At 44.5% G+C, this 21,743-nt stretch overlaps 1 protein-coding gene across 3 annotated transcripts in view; it reads right to left on the reverse strand.

Moving 5' to 3' along the window:
* The window catches only part of TMEM132D (transmembrane protein 132D), a 196,621-nt gene extending 179,709 nt beyond the window's left edge, over positions 1 to 16,912 (reverse strand). For 2 of the 3 annotated variants that reach the window (XM_054288889.1, XM_054288887.1), the window contains exon 1: positions 16,526 to 16,912. In XM_054288889.1, the coding sequence (XP_054144864.1) occupies positions 16,526 to 16,604 (79 nt within the window). In that variant the 5' untranslated portion in view covers positions 16,605 to 16,912. The remainder of the gene's footprint in view (positions 1 to 16,525) is intronic. The other variant, XM_054288890.1, reaches the window with a different exon arrangement.
* Between the last annotated feature and the right edge of the window lie 4,831 nt (positions 16,913 to 21,743).

A 21,743-nucleotide genomic window follows, 5' to 3' on the forward strand; every position in this document is an offset into this window, starting at 1 on the left:
CAGCAGCAAACGTGAGACCAGCAAAGGAGCTTTAACACAAGCTGCAACCACCATAAATCAAACTCTGCTTTGAGCCTTTGCTGTAGGCTGCACATCTGAAATCGTCACAATTTAATATTAGAAATAAAATGCTGTGAAAAGGAAAGATAACTCACCCTTGTTTAACCTTGTGACACAGCATGGCACCAGGAATTCCTTGCCTAAGCAACGTTTCATAGAATGCCTTCCCCGCAGGCTTTACCTGAAATGTGGACAGCTCCTTAGCTGGTATTTTCACTGATTGCCAAGCTGTCCATGCACACTGAAATTTGGTACTAAAAGCACATCTTTGGCTCCTCAGCCCTTCAGGGATTACATGAACATAGATTTACACCAAAAGGACAAAGAACACCAGCCCTGGAAACTGTTCTGCAATGTCCCTGGGTCACTCCAAATCCTCCCCCTGGGAACAGTATTTCCCTGGCCTAGGTCTGTTTATCACAGAGTCCAGGGGGAATTCTGAAGCCTGATAACTTCAAGTAAATGAGAAGATGGAAAGACTGGAATGACTGGTAAATGATCAAAATTAATCTGTGTCAGTCCCAAAGCACAAATAGCATTTTGCTTCTCTGAAGGGTCAAGGATTAATTCCATTTCAAAGCAAGTAATTGCAACCTCTTCTGTTTCTTGAGGACATTCACAATGTAGTAGAGATTTTCCAAAAATATTAGCTGGCATTTCTAAAGCTGTGCCTATAAAGTATTTTAAAAAGCATTATGTTAGCTATCTCTAAACATATCTCTGCATCTTTTTATACTCATGCCTTAATAGGCAACTGCCAAGTGAGTACCAATTAGCTCCTCAAAAGTATATAAGAATGAGATGCATATTCTAGAAATCAAAACTGCAGGAAAGCCATTTAACCCAAAAGAAATTGTACAGAGGCATGGGATCTGGCCAAAATATGAACCTTCATCATGAAAAAATACTCTTCATCAGGAAGAATAGGCCTGCTGAAAGTCTTCATATATTAACAAGACCATGAGAAGGTCTTCTCCTCAGATTTTCCTAAACAAAGTTATCAAAAGGTTACAATTTCAGGCCAAATTCCCTTGAGAAGAAAAATAAATCTACCAAAATAGCTGCAAACACATTCCATGGATTAAAGGTTATATAAAAAGCCAACAGGTCAGAAATACCTCTCTTCCTCCTCTCCCTCCACAATTCTATCTAATTAGATTGAATGCCTTTTTATTTTGTTCAGTGCAGAGAATTTCTGAGATCCCAGTTTAATCAAGCCTGAGTCCTACCACTCCTCTGAGGCACCATTTCCTTCAAAGCCATAAACTTCAGCTGAGGTTGTGCTCATTTTACAGTATTTTTTTCCCTCCTTGAATTAATAATAACAACAGAAATCGAATTGTATCCCAGCGCCTCACCTACGCTTTATTAAAGCACTTAATTTCTGATCCTTTAAATATTCTTCTTTATGCCCAGGCCTCTCTCATTTGTTACTGACACAGCCATTTAGAGCAGGTGAGCAGCAGAGGGATGCTGGGGCTGTGATACCATTCCCAAGGAACCACAAAAGCTGACTTGCTGTTCCCTCAAACTGAGGGGCAAGTTTTGATTTTGATTGTGGCCACACAGCCCCAAAGATAGGGGTTGAATCTGGCCTTCTGAATTTGATTGGAATGCTACCAGTGTGACAGCTGTTTCCATCGGAGCTGCCTCTGGCCACAAGAGGCACTGGGCTGTATAAAGCTATAAAGTCCTTTTTCGGTGTCACAGAAGGGCTCAGACAGGATTTTGGTGCATTAAAAAGGCCCCAATACTGGGCACTAAAGATGTCCTTAACCTAAACAGACAGGGACCCTTATCAAGGTAAAACAGGACCTGCTGAACAGAAAACCAGAAAATTCAAACTGGAAAGCAGCAGATTTAATTACCAAGGTGACAGTCAACAAAAACAAGCTTTGCCCTTTTAAAGGTGATCGAAAGGAGAATGTGCAACACTAGACTCAGTACAAAGGTGAAACCATGGATAAAGGTCTAACTGCATGTTTGTATTATAAATGGAGAGACTAGAGGGCCTTACAGGCTGTAACAACAGTAAATTTGGTTGGTGGCTTTAAGACCTGAACTCTGGACAGCATTGTCCCCTCCCTGTGTGTGCTGGGCAGGGATACAAAGGCAGGACCCAGCCAAGCCACACCCAGCTCCATGCCCACCTGCCAGGGTGTCCTGCTGGCTTCCACAGCAATGGCCAGGTTCACCTCTCTGGGGATTGCTTTCTTCTCCCACTGCTCTGCCGCTCCTGCCTTCCCCCCCAGAGAAATAAATAAAAGAGGTCTTTGTCATGGTAACTGGAGCTCCTCACACAGGCAGCCTCCCAGGGAGAATTGCCTCTGGACAAGATGCCCACCAGATACTCCCAGGAAAGTCCCAAGGGAAATAAATGTTGAATTACTTGCATGTTTAACTCAAGCCTCAGTAGCCAGCGTGTCGAAAATGATATCCAATCAGCTCACCTGCCCAAAGCTTGTATGAGCACGTGAAAAAACCAGCTGCATGTAGACTTCTTAATATGTGAAAAGGGATTGTTTTCCAAAAAATGGAAGTTTGGCCTGCTTGCAATATGTCTGATTTAACAGAACGCCCTGCATATCATCTTCTGGGGCCACCAGCTGTGGAGAGTGAATATTGTGATATTATCCAGCCCTGAAACAATGCAAGAGGAATTTAATTTTAGAAGGCAGATATGGACTGTTCTGTGTATACAGGAAGCATGAAAGCATTATTTGGGAATCATAAAAAACTGTCTTTCAAGACAGCACTCTTTGTGCAATCCTGGGGAAGGGAGAATGCAGCTCAATGCTGTGATCAATGAAAATCTTAACAACAATCCAGTCAATGGGAATCTCTTTGGAAAGGACATCAGGACGTGCTTGTTGTTCATTTGTCTCAGGGAAAGGCTGGCCTGATTTGGCTGCTTCTCCACAAACCCCTGAAATTCCTGGTGCCCTAATCCAACCTTCTGACATGAAACTCCTGCTGCCCTCAGGACTGCCACCCTATTTCCTAGGGCTTTATGGGGCTTCTCTGCTCTTTCAACAAAATTCAGGCTGGGCTCTAACATGCAAAATTGTGAAAGAACCTGATATCTGTAAAACTGTTTCAGGATAGTTTTAAAGCAGTCTTAAGTTCTGCATCATGGACATGGGTTTGGAATGAAGAACTTGCAGATATTCACAACTGACCTGAAAGTGACTTTGAATTTCAAGACAAAGAAGTTCTGCCATCAGAAGATAACACAGAGGAATGGAATATAGACAGGGGAACAGAAATTCTGAATTCATCAGTTTCATCCATTTCTGTTGTAATAGTAACATCAGCATCCCTAAACTCCAGACAAGATCCTACCCACTGAGCTGGGAGCATTTTGGTTCTTAAATTTAAAACCAGATGCTTCTAAAAACCCAGCCTTCATCTAAAGAGGGAAGAAATGTGTTGCTAAACAGATGTATTAATGCAATGTTATCTTAAAAGCAGGAAAACAATCAGCCAAGATAAGGACGTTCCTACATCACATATTCACTAATTACTACATGCTTCCATGTTTTATTTTAACTATGTGGAAACAAAAGCCATTTTAATTAAAGAGAAGGCAGCTACACAAGCTAGAGCTGGAAAGTGAAATGCCTTAAGCAGTTCTTTGGAGGACTTCACAATGTCTGACAATTCCAATCTATTAGCTACCCCTCTCTCCACAGAGATCATGATTAGCCAGCAAACTTGCCCTTTCAATTCACTCAAAGCTTCAATCTATTCCATCTGTGCTCTCTGAACCTTTCATTTCCAATAGGTTCAGGGTAATTCAGAGCAGCCAGGGAGGCTGACAAGCTCTGCCTTTCTTTCACATCCTCAGGGCTACACGCTGACACCTTCGAATGAATTTAGAAATAAATACAATATCACTGCTTTCACACAACATCGTCATTGCTTTGAATTCCATTAAGGAAGCACACAGGTGTAATTAGGAATTGGGCCATGACTCAAACAGCCACTTGCCCTCATGCTGGTCTCACCATTCCGCTGTAATGGAATAAAACCCTCCTGTGAGCTCGCAGCTGGACCCAAAGGCTGAGTGCCTTAAGAGTCCAGACGGACAGAAAAGGTAACTGTGCTGCACATCAGTGAGCATTGCAGGGGTCCTGGCACCTTCCTGCACACTCTGAGCAGCAGTGGGACCTGTGGCACAGCTACAGCTCCCACATGCAATGTGTCAGCTGGGGGTGATGCTGGGGGTGGGACAGAGGCAGGAAGCCCACACTGATGAGATGCGAGGAGCATTAGCACTTAACCAGTTCAGTTCCGTTCAGTTCAGGAGGAACCGAGCAAGGGCTGAAGAGCTGGGCAGTGTCTGGGTGACAGGCAGGTGTGAGGGTCCCACCCCACAGCAGTCTGCAGTGCTGAACGCTGCACTGGGAGCCAGTGTCTCTGCTCTGGGGCTGCAATGGCACGTTAGCTTGCTGAGGCCTATCAGCTGCAAAGGCAATTAGAAATACACCGTGATCACTGTCGAGCTTCCTTCCATCTGGCCTGGTTTCTATGCTTGAACAACAGCTAAGGTTGAACATCACCTGGCTCTATAATCGTGCTCTCTGCAAGGGAGTGAGAATGAAAAGGCCTGGCAACAGATTACTGGATGTACAGTTAGATGTACAAACAGAAAGCATTCACTGCAGCCTATGAAGGCACTCAGCCCTTTTTCATCTGAGATCTGGTGAGCGTGTGGCCTCGGGGTGAGATTGTTCACAGTCCCACCTCTGTTGCAAAGCTTTTCTTTTTGCTCCGTTAGTTTTCCAGCAGATCAAGGAGCTCAACCACCTCAGTAGGCAACTGCAGTATTACTGGAGCTGGTGCCTGCAAAGAAAAACCCCAACCTCTATAAATGAGGAAAAAATATTAGTTTTCAGCTGTCTCTGCGAGCTCCCTGCATGCCTCATTACTCAACTGCAGAAATGCCAATGCCACACAGGAAAGAGATTGCAGCAGCCCCAGCTGAGGCTGACTCTGCTGTGAGCAGCTCTACCATCCATGCTCCTTTTCAGAGCAGATTCAGCCCACTAAAGAATTATTATCTTTTTTTTTTTCTGTCTCCAGCTTACAGTCTAGGTTTAAGTGAACAAAATCCAACACACAAAATACAGGAAAGTACCACTGGTCAACTACTGCACCTGCACTATCCCTGTAAAGTGGGCTTTTTTAATTTCCAGAAACAGGTCTGTCAGAACCATTTTCTACAGCCAAATTACAAAAATTCTGAACATTGTTTCTGTGAAGGCCTTGACTCCTGAAGGTTTATTGTTCCCAGCTGTGTTTTCACAGCACTTAGCCGAGTTTTCCCAGCAATGCAGCGTGGTTTCATGATCCCCTCTGGAGCTGCATGGCATCTCCAGGAGCACACAATGCAGCGTTCCCTGGCCCAGCCGATGCCTACTTGTGCAGGGCAGAAGACAAGTTCTATTGTGAGAGCTGAGAACGAAACAAAACCCTTCCCGCTATCACCCTCGGCCAGCAGGTCAAGGGAACACACTCAGAGGATCTGCAAAGTGTGACAGCTTCCATTATGCAAAGGCCAGAATGTGCAGAGAGACTTTTTACTACTGCAAAGAAGAGGTGAGAATGACGACGCTTGCATGCATGCCAGAATATTCTACTGCAAAGACAAAAGAGTTATTTTCAACCACTGAATGCAAAGGAGTACCTGAGCATCAGTTGTTCTGGTTTTCCTTTCAGGGGGGTGAAATAAAGTACAAACCATTTCACATGAGATTGTTGAGAAAATTAACAAAACTATCTTAGCTGTGGCAACTTGCATTCAGCATAAGCAAAATAAGAATTTATTTATTCCATGAAAATTTATGGTAGTTTATATTTGTATTAGTCTGAAACTTAAGTGTAAAGAAGGAATTGTGTCTTCTTCATTTAAATTGCTTTAATGAACATGAGGGCAACTCTGCAGTTTGGTAGAATACAAGTTTCATTGGATAAGATCAAGTATTTGTGTAACTGAACCCATCAGGCCTCCTGGGATGGCTCTGGTGAGGGGCTGTGCACACCCTGTGTGCCTGCAGCAGCTCACAGAGCACAGCTATTCTGATTTTCTCCAGCATGCAACTTTCACAATCCCATCTTCACTATCAGTTCTTACTCTGCAGAGTACCACCACAACACAGAGTTGGATCATTATTTCTTCTTCTTGTCTTCCAACTTCCATAAATTTCTTCTTGCTTGCCCTCAATCTTAATTTTCTGGGCTCCCAGCCTAGAGTTTCAATTATTTTCTGATAACTCGTATAGGTCAGTACTAAAGTTCAATGTCATCTCTAAATCTATTATATATGGTCTGTTTTCCTCCGTGATTCCTTCTGTTCATCCCACTGCTGAAAACAAGGCTTGGTATTGGAAGGAGAACGGCAGCAGCACTGACCTATAAATAAGGGGGCAGGAGAAAGTGCAGGAATTATGGAGGAATTCACTTGCTGAGTGTCTGAGAGAAACACTGATTCAGAAATTGGAGAAGAAAATGACGAGGCGCTGGAAGTGACATTTGCTAAGGACCGGTCAGATTTAGATTGGAAGGAACACAATGATCAGCTCTTCCTAAGACAGATGTCAGAGAAGGACAAAAGATAACTGAGACTGCCACAACAATTCCACAGAGGAGGTTTTGATCGTGCCTGTTTGTAGGAAGAAGATAGAACAAGGGAGAGAATGTGTAGTTCTTGTGACAAATTGATCAAAGTGGCAGCAAACATCTGCAACAAGTCAGAGAGAGGCCCAGAAGGGAACGCTGCAGAGTCAGCACAGATGGGAGGATTACAGGCTGCTCTTCTCAGGCGGAAAACCAACGAGACTCTCCTTGTTATGAAACAGAGGATGGCTTTAGCACTTCACAGGATGAACTGAGACACTGGAAAAGCCCTCTTACACCAAGTAACGTCCTGCAGGACTCTGTCAGCATTTGGGGGGGACTTTTCTTCATCCCTTGATCTTCATTGTCTCCCAACAACTTTCCAGACAAGCTGTAGGCCATAAGTACCCAAGGGCTGGGAGAGTTAACTACCTGGGAAATTACCATCTGACCCACTGCAACTGCTGAAATCCTACAAGGTCTGGGAATGCCCCCCTCTGCACCTCCATCTGAATTCGCTGCTGCTCACTCGGGCTGCCAAAGCCCAGGGCTGGCAAAGATATGCTGCCAAAGTCACCCTTCTCCTCTGGAGCTGCTGAAAGGAGAACAGTTGAAGAGAATCTCCTCATGAACCATCGTTTTATTATTATTGATGCCATTTGATTATTTGATGAGAACCTATAATGCACACGCAGACATTCTGAGCACCAAACTATAAATACAGGAACAAAGGTCTGCTATATTTAGTATTCTCCACTTACAAGCATTTCTCTTTCTTCAGGGTCTGATCCAAACCAAACTCATAATTCTGACAGGAATAGATGAAAGGATGAAAGCAGCACATGACTGCATAGAAATAGAACAAAACCAAACAAATACATGCTTCACCAGTGATTATTGTACCATTACTCTGATCTACTGCTGCTCACATAAAGAGGCTAAATAAAAAGGCAGGCAAAGCCCCAGTTGATGCTGATACTTGTATTGTAAACTGCTGCAGCTGAAACAGCAGGGAGCATCTTCAGCAATATCCAAAGTTATGACAGACAAATAGGGAAAAAAGGTAACAGCAGCAGCACACACCTGTGGAAGATCACAGATCTTAAGTATTTACCTTAGTTAGCTTTACACAAATCAATAAATAAGAACAATAAAGGCACTGAGATACCACTCAAAACATCAGCCTGGTGGACAGCATTGACAAGGAAATGCCACCTTCTTTGTCAAGGGAATTCACAGTGATATTTTCTTTGTGCTTTTTATAATATGAAATTGGTTCCAAGTCAGACTCCACCTAATTTAGAATGAAAGAACCTAAAGGCTGACGAACAGGATTGTGTCTGGTTCGCTGTGTGTTCACACAAGTTAGCTCACAAGTCAGAAGAATCCATTTCTTTTGACTCTTTCAACTTCCATGTCCCATCAATAACACAGGGACCAGCCAAGAGTCTCTTTCACCATCTCATTACCCCCACTGCCCACTATGTTCACAACTTACCAGACTGAAGGAGCCTAAAATAAACTCCAAAGACTTGGAGGGGCAAAGAAGGAATGAAATATTTCTAAGATCTGTACCATCTGCCAAAAAAACCTACCCTTTCATAAGTGGTTTGTTGCATTGGTAATACAGACATTGAAAATATTTTCTTTAATAGTTTATTAACATGGAATACAACAGAAATAAATACAAAACCATCTTTATTACATCTTCTTATAAAAGTCTTTTTATGTTCCCTTTACCATGCTGCTGTTTGAAAAGGCTTAGATAGCATGTTCATTGTAACATCAGCGGATGGCATCTACTCAATCCCTTAGAATATTTTAATCACACACATGCTTTCATCAGATCTTTGCTTCTTCCTTACCCCACTCTTTTCTATTCCTGCAGGCCTCTGAGCAGCTCATGTTGTCCAGCAATCAGAATGTCACATTCCAATATTTAACACAGATGCTAGAAATTAATTCTTATCATGTGGTAAAATGTACAGCAGATGCTGCAGAGCTGTAAGTAAACCAGATTCTGCTCTGAACACCTTGTATTCTGAGTTTGAAAAAAGGGAAAGCAGGGAACTGGAGTGGTTTTTCAAAGGTTACAGAAAGCCAATGGATACCCTCACTCCTAAATCGCCATCATGAACCACTACGTTCCCCTGCTCTCATAAAGAAGAGAACTCTAACAAGGTAAAATGATTGTAGTTTTGTAAAAGGATAATAATGCCTGACTTTAAAAAAATGGGCTGGAAAATAATGCTTTATAAGGTCATTTACAATAATAAACCAGTACTATTAGAAGGCCACTCCAAGCTATCAGTCATTTTCCCATTTCAGAGCCTATCAAACAGAGATATTTCTGCTCCACAAAATATCAAACAGCATGAAATCCTCAATTTTGTGGGAGATGCCAATGTTCGTGTGTGGCTTGTCTGAAGAGATTTTGTTTATTTTTAAAAACACTGAGCATGCTGCCAGGGCTGTAGTACAGGCTGGCTCAGTGGAAACCCATTAAAACCACTTTGCTGGGCAGATGGTGTCAGAGAGTCAGGAGCACAGAACAGAATCCCACTGTGCACGAGTGTTCAGTATGCAAGAAATCATCTCCTATCAGACAGTGCTGCAGGGGACACAGGCAGCCACAGAGGAGAGCAGAGCACAGCAAAGGCAGGGGAGGCTCACAGCCCAGAAATGTGGCAAAGGACATGGAACAAGGGAGCATGAGCTGCAGAACCTTTCTGGCCCCTTCTCATGTGCTCCTTCCAGAGAAGGAAGGACCGGTGTGCTCAGTGTTTCAGTGGCTAATTCTGCAGGTGAGCACAGCACCTAACAAACCCTGGGTTAAACAGATCCTGAACAGAACACACACATGGAAAATGAGTGTAAAAGGATTCCCTGTACTCTGCACCACGTTTGGCACTGAACTTGCAGTGTGTGGGCACAATCAGCTGCTCGGCTCTGCCCCAAGTCCTGCATTGAGAACCACATAAAGAGATCCTCCTTCATCTCCAGAGCTACAGACCTGTGACCCTGAGCAAACTAGATCCTATTCTTATGTCTGAGAACAAGGTAAGGATGACAGGAGTGTAACTGCAGGTACATGGTGTATTTACAGATTTATCACACTGCAAAGTTTTGCAGAGCTGAATAGTTCTTTCAACAGTAGCTCAAAACACAATCTACAGAAACAACGTCAAGCAGGAAAACCTGACAATATACCCAGTGCTGGCAGCAAAGTAGGAAGTTAAATGTGGGAATCTGACACACACAGACAAGAAAGATAACTACCCCATGTGTACCAGCAAATCAAAATTAACCAAGCAAGGCTGATTACATTAGGACAGAGATGCAACGCTAAAGGATAAATACAGATATTGCAACTGTAAGCAGATGCAAATCACCATTATTTCCATGAAGACAAGCAGAATGAGTCACCATGGCTCAGCAGAAAATGGAGGATACAATTATGTGCTAATCCAGAATCTTTAGTACGGGAGTGGTTTGAACACTAAATGGGATTGCTTCTTCCCTATATTGTGGATTAGGTCAATATTCACAGACACTACAAGTTACCTCTGTCAGCTTTGGGTTCCTCCTCTTGCACAATCAATTTACATAGTGTTCACTGAAGACATAAAACGACACTTTTAAAAATATAAATAAAAAGCAAGTGATGTGGAGGGCCCACAAAATTCAAGGTTTTGAGACCATTCAGCATTAGATGAGACTGCACTCTGTGACTTGGAGGATTTTTTTAGCATGCAGGACATGCAGAGTCATCTGTGTGATTATCTGGACATCTGCCTTGCTCCTCAGCAAGAGATCTGCAGACTGTCTGCTCAACAGTCTGCTTCTCCTGAAAGCAAACACTTCAAAGGACAAGATGTGGAGCATCCTGGTGCAGCTGGAGAGGAGCTCCTGTGGCTCCTGAGTCCGTCTCAAAGCTGTGTCCCCCAAGGGTAAAGAGTGTGTTGATACCTTTCCACACCTCTGCTTGTGGCGCTTGTTATTATTACCCCTGCTGCTTTTTTATACATACCCAGCTAACTGATTGCCTCTGCTGTTTTTATAAGAGCTACCTTATTCAATATCCTTCCCCTTCCCACAGTTTAGAATCTACGTGGTCATTTTCAGATGTGGGTCTGTTTTGCTTATGAACCATTACTGCAGTCAATTTCTGAGACACTTCTACCAAAACATCCTTGTAGCAAAGTCTTTATTTGCAAATAAAATCCCAAATAACTACACAAACCAATTCAAAGTAACTTTAAAACCAGAGCCAGATGGGCCTGAGAGAAGGTGAAGTGACTAGAGGAGGAGGAAAGAAGCCTTCTGTTTTGTAATACCAGGAAAATATGGCAACATTGATGAGTCTCCTACCAACCTTTTATACATTGCTTGTACAAGAAACCAGAGTGCATTTTGCTGAGCCACTTCCAGGGAGACGATGGTCTGCAGCACAGAAAACTCCCTCAAGGATTCTCTCTTGATGAAAAGAGCCCAGCAGCGAGGGTGTGAGAACAAACAAGCGTTCTGTGTGTGCAGAGCGGAAGCTCTGAGGCAGTTAATTGACCCCAGGGTGCAGATGCCATCAGTGACTGGCAGGGTCCTCCTGCTCAGCGGTGATTTGAACAGCCTCTGCTGCACTGGATCACAAACACTCAGCAGTGCCTGTGGCTGGGGCACACAGGCAACACCACACTGCGCACAGCAGCTCTTCCGAGTAACCACAGCTAGTCTCACTGCACTGGTTTTCTCTTTCAAGGAAAAAAGCCATCTGACCTCCCCAAAGAAATGCAGAGCATCTTACACAGTGCCCTGGTTTTGGTATTGTCACAAAGGTCTTTGTTTACAAGCAGGCACAAACTGGGATGCAGTCTGAAAGCAGCCTTGTTACTTCCATTTCCTCCCCTCGGTTTTTTCTCCCTTGCGCGCAGAAGGTTTCTGGCACTGGTTTCACAACACTGCTCAGATGTTCTATGAATCACCACCGGTGTGTGGGCTACAGGCTGAAAAATACCACGCCAGAAAACTCTGTCTAGTCTGAATTGAAGCCTGCTGAAGGCACTGAACCGCCCTGACGGACTGCAGTGGGCTCAATAGCAGGGTGTAACTCCAGCCTCCCCTGGGTCCAGTTCAGGCACAGGACTAAAGCAAGAAATGGAAGTTTGCATCGGTACCACACAGGCTGTGCTTTGGAAGATGAACAGGTTCAATCCCTTGGCTCTGTGGGACCACCAGACCAACACCTTACACCAGAATTACGTCTATTCAATAAAAGAAGAAATCAGGGACATGAAGAGGCCAATCCTCATTCTCCAGTGAACTGTGCCCACATTTCAACCCCGGGGCAAAGTAGCCTAAGATCCTCAAATATGTACTTTAAACTGCTCATGATAATTAGTGTTATCTACATGTCTCGGACCTACTTAAAATCCACTTCATTTGGAGCTGCCATTAATAATGCAGCAGGCAATACTACAAAGACTGGTGAAAATCAAGTAATTTAATGTACCACTTTATAAACCAAACTTGTGATGAATCTCAGCTGCCTCTTCAGCTTCCCTGCAATCAATCTGTCTGCAGTCATGTTTCTGTATCCTAGGACCCGTGATAGACTGCCACTAGACTTGGCATCCACAACCACCTCAGGAGCTTGATTTAATGTGAATGCAGCATGAAAAATCAGATTATCTTTTGATTCTCTCCTTTATTAAATAAAACTGATCTTTATTGAATAAAGCTGCTTTTATTAATATCTAAAACATTGGTTGGTGTCACAGAGCCTGCCTGTCCTAAGGAACTAATAAAAGAAAAGACAGAAGTAAAAAATGAGAACATTACAGGGAAATATTAGAAACCAAATCATATTAAGCCAGTATTGCAGCTGACAAATAAAACACGGGTCTAGCTGTGGAATTTTTTGTTCAGTCTGAATTTATTATTTTTACTGAAAGAAAAGGAATCAGAATGGAGTTTTTCCCACAAATATTCTGCGGCAAGAAACACAGCAAGAGTGAAAAAGTGGAAATGGTGTTCCCTTTTAGTGTATCAAACAACTTCAAGTTCAATGCAGCTGGGACAAAGCACAAAAACTCTGGGTTTAAGGAAACTTCTTGAACTTTAAGCTGGAAAGATTTAATTTATTTTGGGGGTTTTACAGAAAACTTTTGGGGTTTTTGGCCATAAGCAGAGCTCAAAGGAAAAGCTCCTACTGACCACACGTGTACTTTATGCTCACGTGAAAGCAGCAAGCACCACATTTCCCATCCAGACCAGCTGCACAGCTGGAGCTGATGCCAGGAATGGGTCTGTCCACAAGAAACACCAGCACTGTTAGTTTGAGAAGAAGAGTGTGTCCCTCGTCATCACAATCGCAATCAGTCAACGTGAACTGTAATTCAACCCTGAACTCTTGTCTAGCCACCACCAAGGAGTGGAAAAAAATACATCTCATAAATCAAACAATCTTTGATTTTAATCCCATATACAGAATTATAACCCATTACTAATATACTACCACTTTTCTAGAGGAATGAACCAAAACTAGACATTTGGGGGTTTGGTTTCCTTGTTTTCCCACACTCACTTTGCTGTAACAGGAGATCTGCATCACTGCACATGTGCTCTGCACATCTCTAGCTATGGGGAACACCCTGAGGGGATACAAGGAAATCCTGCCTAACACGCTTGCCAAGCCTCCATTTCAATTTAATTGAGAGAAAAAGAAAATCAAACCAGCAGCTCCATGGCCTGAAATATCATTAGAGAGCATCTTGCAGGAGGATTTCTGCCCAGGATGACACAGAAGAACACAAAATGCTCAGCAGAAGACAAGCAGAACAAGCCACTAAAATGTTCACTTGGTTTTTACTGTCAACTTAAACTTGAAATTTGAAATCAATGAAATCGGGTTTTATATGGAGACATTCATCATGAAAAAGGCTCCTCAATCTTTAGTTTCACAGTATACACCCCAAAAGTGTTTGGCATCTTATGGGAGATGCTGGTTTTATTCTAGACTTAAGCCAGGCATGGAACCTGGAGCTCAAATACAGTATTGAAGTTCCTACTGTACTGCAGTGGAGCTGATGAATTTCCATTTAAGCAAGAGAACAAAACACCCACATTATTGTGCCTGTTGCATATAGTCTGTTTTCATTAACATCAGCTGGACCTGGTTATTTTTTGACTGAAGACTTCCCAAGAACTTCCTCCCACCTTTGACAGCAAACACTGAACTGACCGAGGGCCAGCACTGGCCCCCCAGGACTGACTCAGGAGAACTGTGCTGAGGACAAAGCTGTGAACTGCAGCTCCAGAGCATGATCGCCTCTGCCCTGACACATCCACCGACTGCGAGACTGACAGTGCATTAACACACGTGGATTCTGTCACCGCTGACAAGATGGCCTGGGAGGATCTTTAGCTCATTATTGAAAACAACATTTCATTTCTCAGGCTGGAGCTCTGCATTTTACAAGATAAAAGCAAAGCAAAATCACAATACTGTTCTCAAGTCTTCAACATTATTACCTGAAAGATTTGGAAACGGTGCAGTACAAGGTGTGTTGCCATGGTTCTGAGTAATAAGCAGCAGCCCTATACACAATAGACAGCTGATTGCTGTTGCATGTTAAAAGCTTTTGTATCTCCTTAGGAAAACTTTGTCATCGTGTCATAAATGAGAGAGTTTTTCTATTAGCAGCAGAGAAGCATCAAAGAAACATGCCCTGCAGTAGTAATCATGCCTGATGTGTTTTTTGTCTGTTCATCTTACTGCGTGGAGGGGGTGGGAATCAACCTTTTACACTGTGAAGTTCATACTATAAATCTCTGGAACACTCTGGTCTTTCCAGTGTGTTAAGGCATAGCAGTGCAGATGGAGGCTGTCACCAAAGAGAAAATAAACAATTGCATTAAGGACAGATATCTGTGTCACTGAACAGCAGAGCCCTGGCACTCCCACAGCAGCGGTGTCTTGGATACCCGAGGTGCAGGATCCACAGCACAGCTAACGCCAGTGCTTCTGCTGGGATCTCCTCATCTCAGGGTTCATGCAATCACACAGTTCTTTAGGCTGGAAAGCCCCCAAAACCATCGATGCCCCTGCTAAGCCAGCACTGCCCCGTTCACCCCGGACCACATCCCCATCTACAGCCCCTTAAATCCCTCCAGGCATGGGGACTCCACCGCTTCCCTGGGCAGCTGTGCCAGGGCTTGACAGCCCCTTTGGAGAAGCAATTTCTCCTAATACATCTTTCAAAAGAGATGCAAGTAACAGGTCAGAATGAAATCACATCTGAATGCTATAATTGCTGAGTTGGCAATAAAAGAAATGCTGTATTTGTAAAACTGAAATGCCATTTATTCCCACCCTGGAATAAACTGCAATCTCAGTCCAACATTATGTGAATACAGTGTTAGGGCAGCAAACTCAAACACAGCAAAAGCCAGGGAATGAAATGAAGTTCATACTCTTACTGCACTGTGAGCCTATCCAAAGTACTGATGATATTGCTTATAACAAAATACATCATTTACAGCCTGGCTGGGCAATCACAAGCTACTGGTGTGCAATGTGAATGAAGCAATCTCTTGAAGAGACTCTGAATTCTAATCCCTGCTGCTAATGCATTTCCAATTGCAACTTTAGAACAGGACTTACGTAGGCACTGCATTTAGGAACACTTGAGAAGACTTATAATTTTGTTCCTTTCTTTCTTTACCTGTTCTAAGGAAAAAAGGAGGAGAATGGAATTTGATACAGGGAAGCATCACAGAAACAGAGAGCTAGGTATTCTGCCTTCCGTCAGTAAGCTCAGTTGTGGATACAAACTAATTAGTAAAAATAACTCACTTAATGAAAAAGAAAAGTGCTGATCTCTGGAAGTGTAAAAGGGCATTAAGAATAAGTAATATATTTTTTAATAGGGATATTTATAAGCAGGACTCTTTACCAGTATGTTTGCAGAATCACAGATTAAATGCATATGCTTTGATTCCCCTCTGAAGACTAAACCACATGAAAACTTTGTTTTCCTGCCAAAATATAACTGCTGATGCACAGTATCTGCAGTAGATATGTATACTTCTCCTAATTTATATTTCACAGGAATGCTCAGAATCATCTAAATTAAGTATTGCAAAAAGTGCATTCACCTTTTGGCTGATGCCATCGATGGAAACTTTTAAGTTCCGAGGAAGCTTTAAATGCACACAAAAATATGTGCACTGCCTGTGTGCTGGTTTTCTGATTTGAACTGTAAACAAGCTCGAGGGCTCCAAGAAGGAATCACTGAGTTGTGTGAAGTCATGCCATCGGGACATTCCAACTCTGTTCAGCATGCAGGATACCAGACACCTGCTACAGCATCTCATCAAAGCTTTGAAATGTTTCACTGTGTACCTGTTTCTTTGGTCCAGTAAAACACTGCCAGCCAGTCTGAGATGCAGGAATTTTAATCTGAAAAATGGCACAGAAGGTAACGGTGGGGCAACCAAGTCCAATAGCCTGTACCTCCGGGGATTTCAGACTTCCATACCACAAACCCTTCATAATCCAAAGCAGAGCTATGCTCAGCAGCAGCATCTTCTACCCCACCAAAAGTACAGTAAGGAGGTAACAGATGCCTCAGGAAACTGCCAGACTGTTTGTCATGGTCAACCAAGGAAAGATCCTTCCATTCAGGCTTTCCCATCGCATCCTCTGTGGTTTTGACTAGCACATGGCTTCCCCCAAGTCTCTCCGTCTTGAATCGTATCAGCACTCAAGGCACTACAGAGAGAGGGGAGAAGGGCTGGCTGTGCAAAATAAGGAACGAGATGCAGCGAAACAGAAGAGATTAAGACTTACCTTTGGAAAAAACTGCTGCCAGGCTCAAGAGGAGAGGCGACAACAGATGCCCCATATTGCTAATCCCGGAAGCACACATCCTACGGTTTGTGGAGCACTTAGGGATCAGTTTCACACACTTGGTAGTCAAAATCAAAACCGTTCAGCTGGAGAAGCTACATTTTCAGAAAAGGTCATCTGGAAAGCGCAAAAGGGATTTCCTTCGCAGAGAAGACTTACTTCTTCAGCGTTAACCCTCCCCCTTCCTCCCTCCTTTCTTCCAAACAGATGATGCTGTGGAAAAGCCCCCCTCTCCCGCAATAAATAAGGAGTCGGTTTGGGTTCGGATGCCGGCGCGGAGCCGCAGCTGCCCGAGGCGGGCGAGCAGCGCGGTGCCCGGCAGCGCCGTGTCCGTGTCCGTGTCCGTGTCCGTGTCCGTGTCAGCGCCGGGCGCGGGCAGGGCCGGGCTCGGGGCAGCGCCCGCCGCGGGATGCGCTTCACGCGGGCAGCGCCCGCATGGCGGGGAGCGGCGCGGCGGCTGCCGGGCGGCACCGAAGTTTTCCTTCAGGCGACGCCGATCCGCCCTGCAATCATCCGCACGCGCGGGGCTCGGCGGTGCGCGCTCTTTTTTCCTTGCGCTCTTTTTCAAGTTCTCCGTTTCCTCATTGACCTGTCTGACTCTCGGCGCGATAGGGACATCACCGGGAGGAGCTGACGGCGCTCGGGGCTGCCGGGGCCGGCGGCGGCGGCCGGCGCGCACCTCCCGCCCCCGCGGCCCGGCCCGCCCGCCCGCGCCGGCCCCGCCGCATCCCGGGGGCCGCTCGGGTCCCGGCTGAGCCGCCGCCGCCGACAACAACAACGCGGCGCGGCCAAACAAATAAATAAATAACCGGGCCGAGCCAAGCCCCGCCTCGCCCCCGGCGGCCCGGCAGCCCCAATCCCCGGGCAGCGGGGCGCGGAGCGGGGCGGAGCGGGGCGGGCCGGGGATGCGCGGACCGGCCCCCGGCCGGCCCCTGCCCGCTCCTCTCGGGCGCGGCGGGAGATGGCAGCGGCGATCCCCGGGCTGGAACCCGGCTCGTCCTCGGCGGGCAGGGCCGGGCACAGCGCCGGGCACAGCGCCGGGCACAGCGCCGGGCACAGGGCAGGGCAGCGGCGGCTCCGGGAGCGCGGGCAGGCAGAGCATCCCCAGCATCCCGAGGCGCTCCGGCAGCATCCCCGAGCGGCCCGGACGGACGGACGGACGCGCACCCAAACACCCGCGGCATCCCTGCGGCTGCCAGCAGCGACGCGCCGGCAGGAGCGTGCTGCTGCACGTGGCGAGCCCTGGGCTCCTTCCCTCGGCCCACTCTGCCGTGCTGTCAGCTCTCCCCAAGCCGCCGCAACTGTCGTGAGCCAAATCAAGTGCGGTGCAGGCGGAATAGGGAAATAATGTGAGGAGCGTGTAATGGAATACTTCGTACGTGCTGCAAAAACAGCAGCGAAACATTTGGTCTAAAATAATCTCCAAAAGCGCTGGAGGAAAATAACTGACCTCAGGTTTTCCGTTACAGAGGGTATCAATACTAACCCAAACATTTGGTCAAACTTAAAAATGAGATCTATATTACTCTTGGCAGATAGAATTGCAGCAAAATGCAATTTACCAGAGCCAGAACAAAACAGTGCAAAACAAAACAAAACAAGAAGTAGCTACAAGAATTTATAGTCATTTTCTTCCTTCATGGAGTACATGTCTGGGAGCAATAACAACGTTTGTCTGTATATCAACATCCACAACACTGAAGCTGTAAATAGTCTATCAAAATAAACTTTGCACACTTTCTGTTTGCCAACACTGAGAAGTACACGATTACCCATGCAGTGAGAAAAGGCTGCATTTTGTGTGGCGGTGTGAAGTCATTTTAGAGGTTCATGTCAGCTTTGGAAGGATTCCCAGCTCCTGAGAGGCTCCCCAGCACAGAAATGAAGCACATCTCTAGAACTGGCACTGCACTGAAATGTACCAGCTCAGAATATCCCCCACCTGACAGAGGATAAAGAACTGTTCTTGACAGATGTTGTGGCCAAACCTTGCAGTGTTGTACAACATAGGAGAATCGTTATTGAACAACACTCTATCCCAGATAGAGCAGCCATGCTCTGGAGGAGGAAGTCAGTGTCCAGCTTCATTCAGGGTGGAATGTGCCAGGATAACAACCCAGTCAATCTGTGTTCTCGTAAAGAAGCTTCAAAAGAAGTCTTTGCAAAGTATGAAAAGTGCAAAGGAAGAGCTTTCTCTCCAGATACAGGTGTGGGCAGTTTAGTCACCAAAGTAATTTAAGAAAAAAAAGATACTGGAATAATAAGAAAACCAAACCAAGATTCTCTTCTTTTACTTCTACAGTTTCTGCCCCTATGCCTTTACATTGTTCTTTTGTGCACCATTTGGAGATATTTTGTGCATTGGCTTTTTTAAGGCCTTGCAGTCATTCAATGAAGGGCAGAAGTCCCCACAGAAATGCAGAGTGAGAGAGAGTTTTAATGCCAGCCATGTTATGTTTGAAAAATTAGCTTATTTCCCTTCTCTTCATATTTTGCAACATCGTTGTTGAAACAATAGGCTTGGAAGCACTTACTTCATTTTTCAGCCCAAATAGGGCAACTATGGAACCTAGGATCCTTCATCTAGGATGCTGCTACTCACTGAACAGACTGATTTTTTAATTTGATCTTGTGAGAGGGAAAAAAATTAATCTAAGCTATTACTTTTCCTTAAGGTTTTTTAAAGTAATTCTGAAAGGTCACTAACTAATTATTAAATTTTATGCATCAATACTCTTCCCCTCCAGAGCACTCCACAGACCTTTTACTTTTAGGAGGTAGTAATGGACACTTAATATTTCATCAACAACCTCCTCTTCATCTTCCACTATCCTGTTATCCCCACAAACCAGATTTGGGTCTCGAGTCTCTCTCAAAACCAAGTGAATAAACTGTTGTCTTCAGTCCTTTCAGAGATGAACAAGTGCACCCATTTCTCGCCCTGCCCAGAAATAATCTCACGTTTGGTTTAGCGAGCATTTTACTGAAGTGCCAGCTGAAGGTCGGGCCACTGAAATTTGCCCCTGCAGAGTGGGTGTCCCAGTTCCAGTTTGTGCCCACGAGTGCAGGTGGCAGCACATCAGCTGTGCAAACTCTGTCCTGGCCAACGCTTCTGGGATGAAAACCTTTCCTGTGCTCTGCTCGTGGAAATCACAGCAATTCATACAACTCATAATGACAGAACATCTTCCTGTTTCATTAGCAATATGTTATTTTGGCAAGAATGCCTCATCTCTTCTGGGTGATTAACACAACTAATTGTGAAGGAAGAACTGGCATTAGGAAAACATGAGAGAGTGGGGAGACCTGAAAACCCAAACCTAATGGAAAAGGGAGAAAACTGATTAATCCGCACCCAACGAGGTAATGAAAAGATCCATCCTCACCCTGAGACTTCTTGGTTCATCTGCAGTGTGTTACGTCAACTTTATGTCATTAAAATTGCTAATTGTTCTGATCAGTTTATCAATTCCCATTTTTGTTTGAGGTTGGTTTTTCTTAAGCAGCAATGTCCCCTCTTTGACAGACTAAAAGCAGAGGGCTGCCACAGTGACATGGCAAAGAGCTGCACAAGGGAAAACTGGAGCCAGGTACCTGAGCAAAAATGTTCCTCTGCCCAGTATTTCACATCTAGAGAGACAGACAGATAGATATAGATATCTCAATAAATAAGTCCACAGAGATAGATAAACAGACATGGAAATACAGAATATGTCTACTGATCTGAAAGCAAACAATTCATTCCAAAAGCCAGTTGCATTTAAAACTCGTCTCTCAGTGCCCACAGACTGGAAAAACTGAGCATGTTATTGAGTCTTTTAACCTGAGCAGTTAGACATTTTTCTCCAAAAATATTTTTCACTTTCAATTAAACTCTGAGGGAAAAATCCTGGTGCTGCTGAAGTCAGTGCATGCCTTGCCATTGATTTTTACAGAGACAGATTTTTACTCCTATTTTTTTCTCCTTTGCCTGGGATTGCACAAAGGGCATTGAAATGGATTATCTGGGTTTGCAACTGCACAACATTCAAAGAGAGGAACAATTAGAGTCAGAGATTCAGAAGATGAAAAGGCATCAGCATGATCAGCTTGACCTCCCAGCAATTTTATACAATTTCATGTGTTGTCTCCAAAACACTGAGCAGCGATGAGGCAGCAGGTGTACTGTGACTGTCCGCTAGCCTGCACGGTGCAAGTTGTTCCATTACTATTTCATGTTTCTATCCCCTATTTCCTCAGCACATCTATCTGTGGTCTGTTCTGTTTGTGCAATGCAGAGTTTTGGGGGAAGGCACTTCCTTTGGGTACTCGTGTACCCCACATCTGGGCCAGCTGCGCCACAGCCACAGCTGTGATGCTCCCACAGAAATGCTCTGAAAATCAGAACAGCTTAATGGGAGATGCCACAAAGACCACACTGAGTCACACACTTCAGTTGCCTCTTAATTTCTGCATCTTACGCTTTTTTGACATTAACCAGCACTTAGATTTTTGTTTCAGTGACAGCAGGATGAAGCATTAAATCTTTGTTAATTTGACTAAAACTAATTCTCATCTGTTCACTCAAACCACATAGGGAAATAAAACATGAAATCACTTGATTTCCTTATAATGCCTCTGTTTATGAGAAAAGCAGAGTCGCTGAAAAATCTTGGCCAGGCTGAAAGCAAGATCTGTTTGACAGCCTGTATTTCTGCTGGCTGTGGCAGTGCCCCTTGAGTGCCATCTCCTAAACGATCAAACACCAGCCTCAGTGGGGAGCAGCGTTCCTACAGCTCTGCTCTGTGGTGCTGGCCTTGCTGTCAGTGCACAACGGCTGGAAAGGAGATGATGTCAGAATCTCCACTCTCCTTCACTTGTTTCCAATGAAAACTCAGAAATATCTCAGATCCAAATTATTTCCTTTGTCATTCTAAAAGTGACAAAGGACCTTATCAACACAGCTAGGCTCTTATCAGCCAAATCAACAGCATTCTAATAGGCAAAGGTGTATCTAAGAGGGCTTTTTGATTTGAATTAATGAACTAATATATTAACCTGCTTCATCTGACAGTAGGATTTTAAAAGCTGCTGTGGCTGCAAGTTACTGCACTCATATCACAATAAAGCACAATGATTTATAAGGACCAAATCACACAAGATGCAGAGGCCAGCTCAG

The sequence above is a fragment of the Melozone crissalis genome, unplaced genomic scaffold, assembly GCF_028551555.1.
Source record: "Melozone crissalis strain CALT ecotype California unplaced genomic scaffold, PUWL_Pcris_2 ptg000063l_1, whole genome shotgun sequence".
In the NCBI taxonomy this organism is placed as follows: domain Eukaryota; kingdom Metazoa; phylum Chordata; class Aves; order Passeriformes; family Passerellidae; genus Melozone; species Melozone crissalis.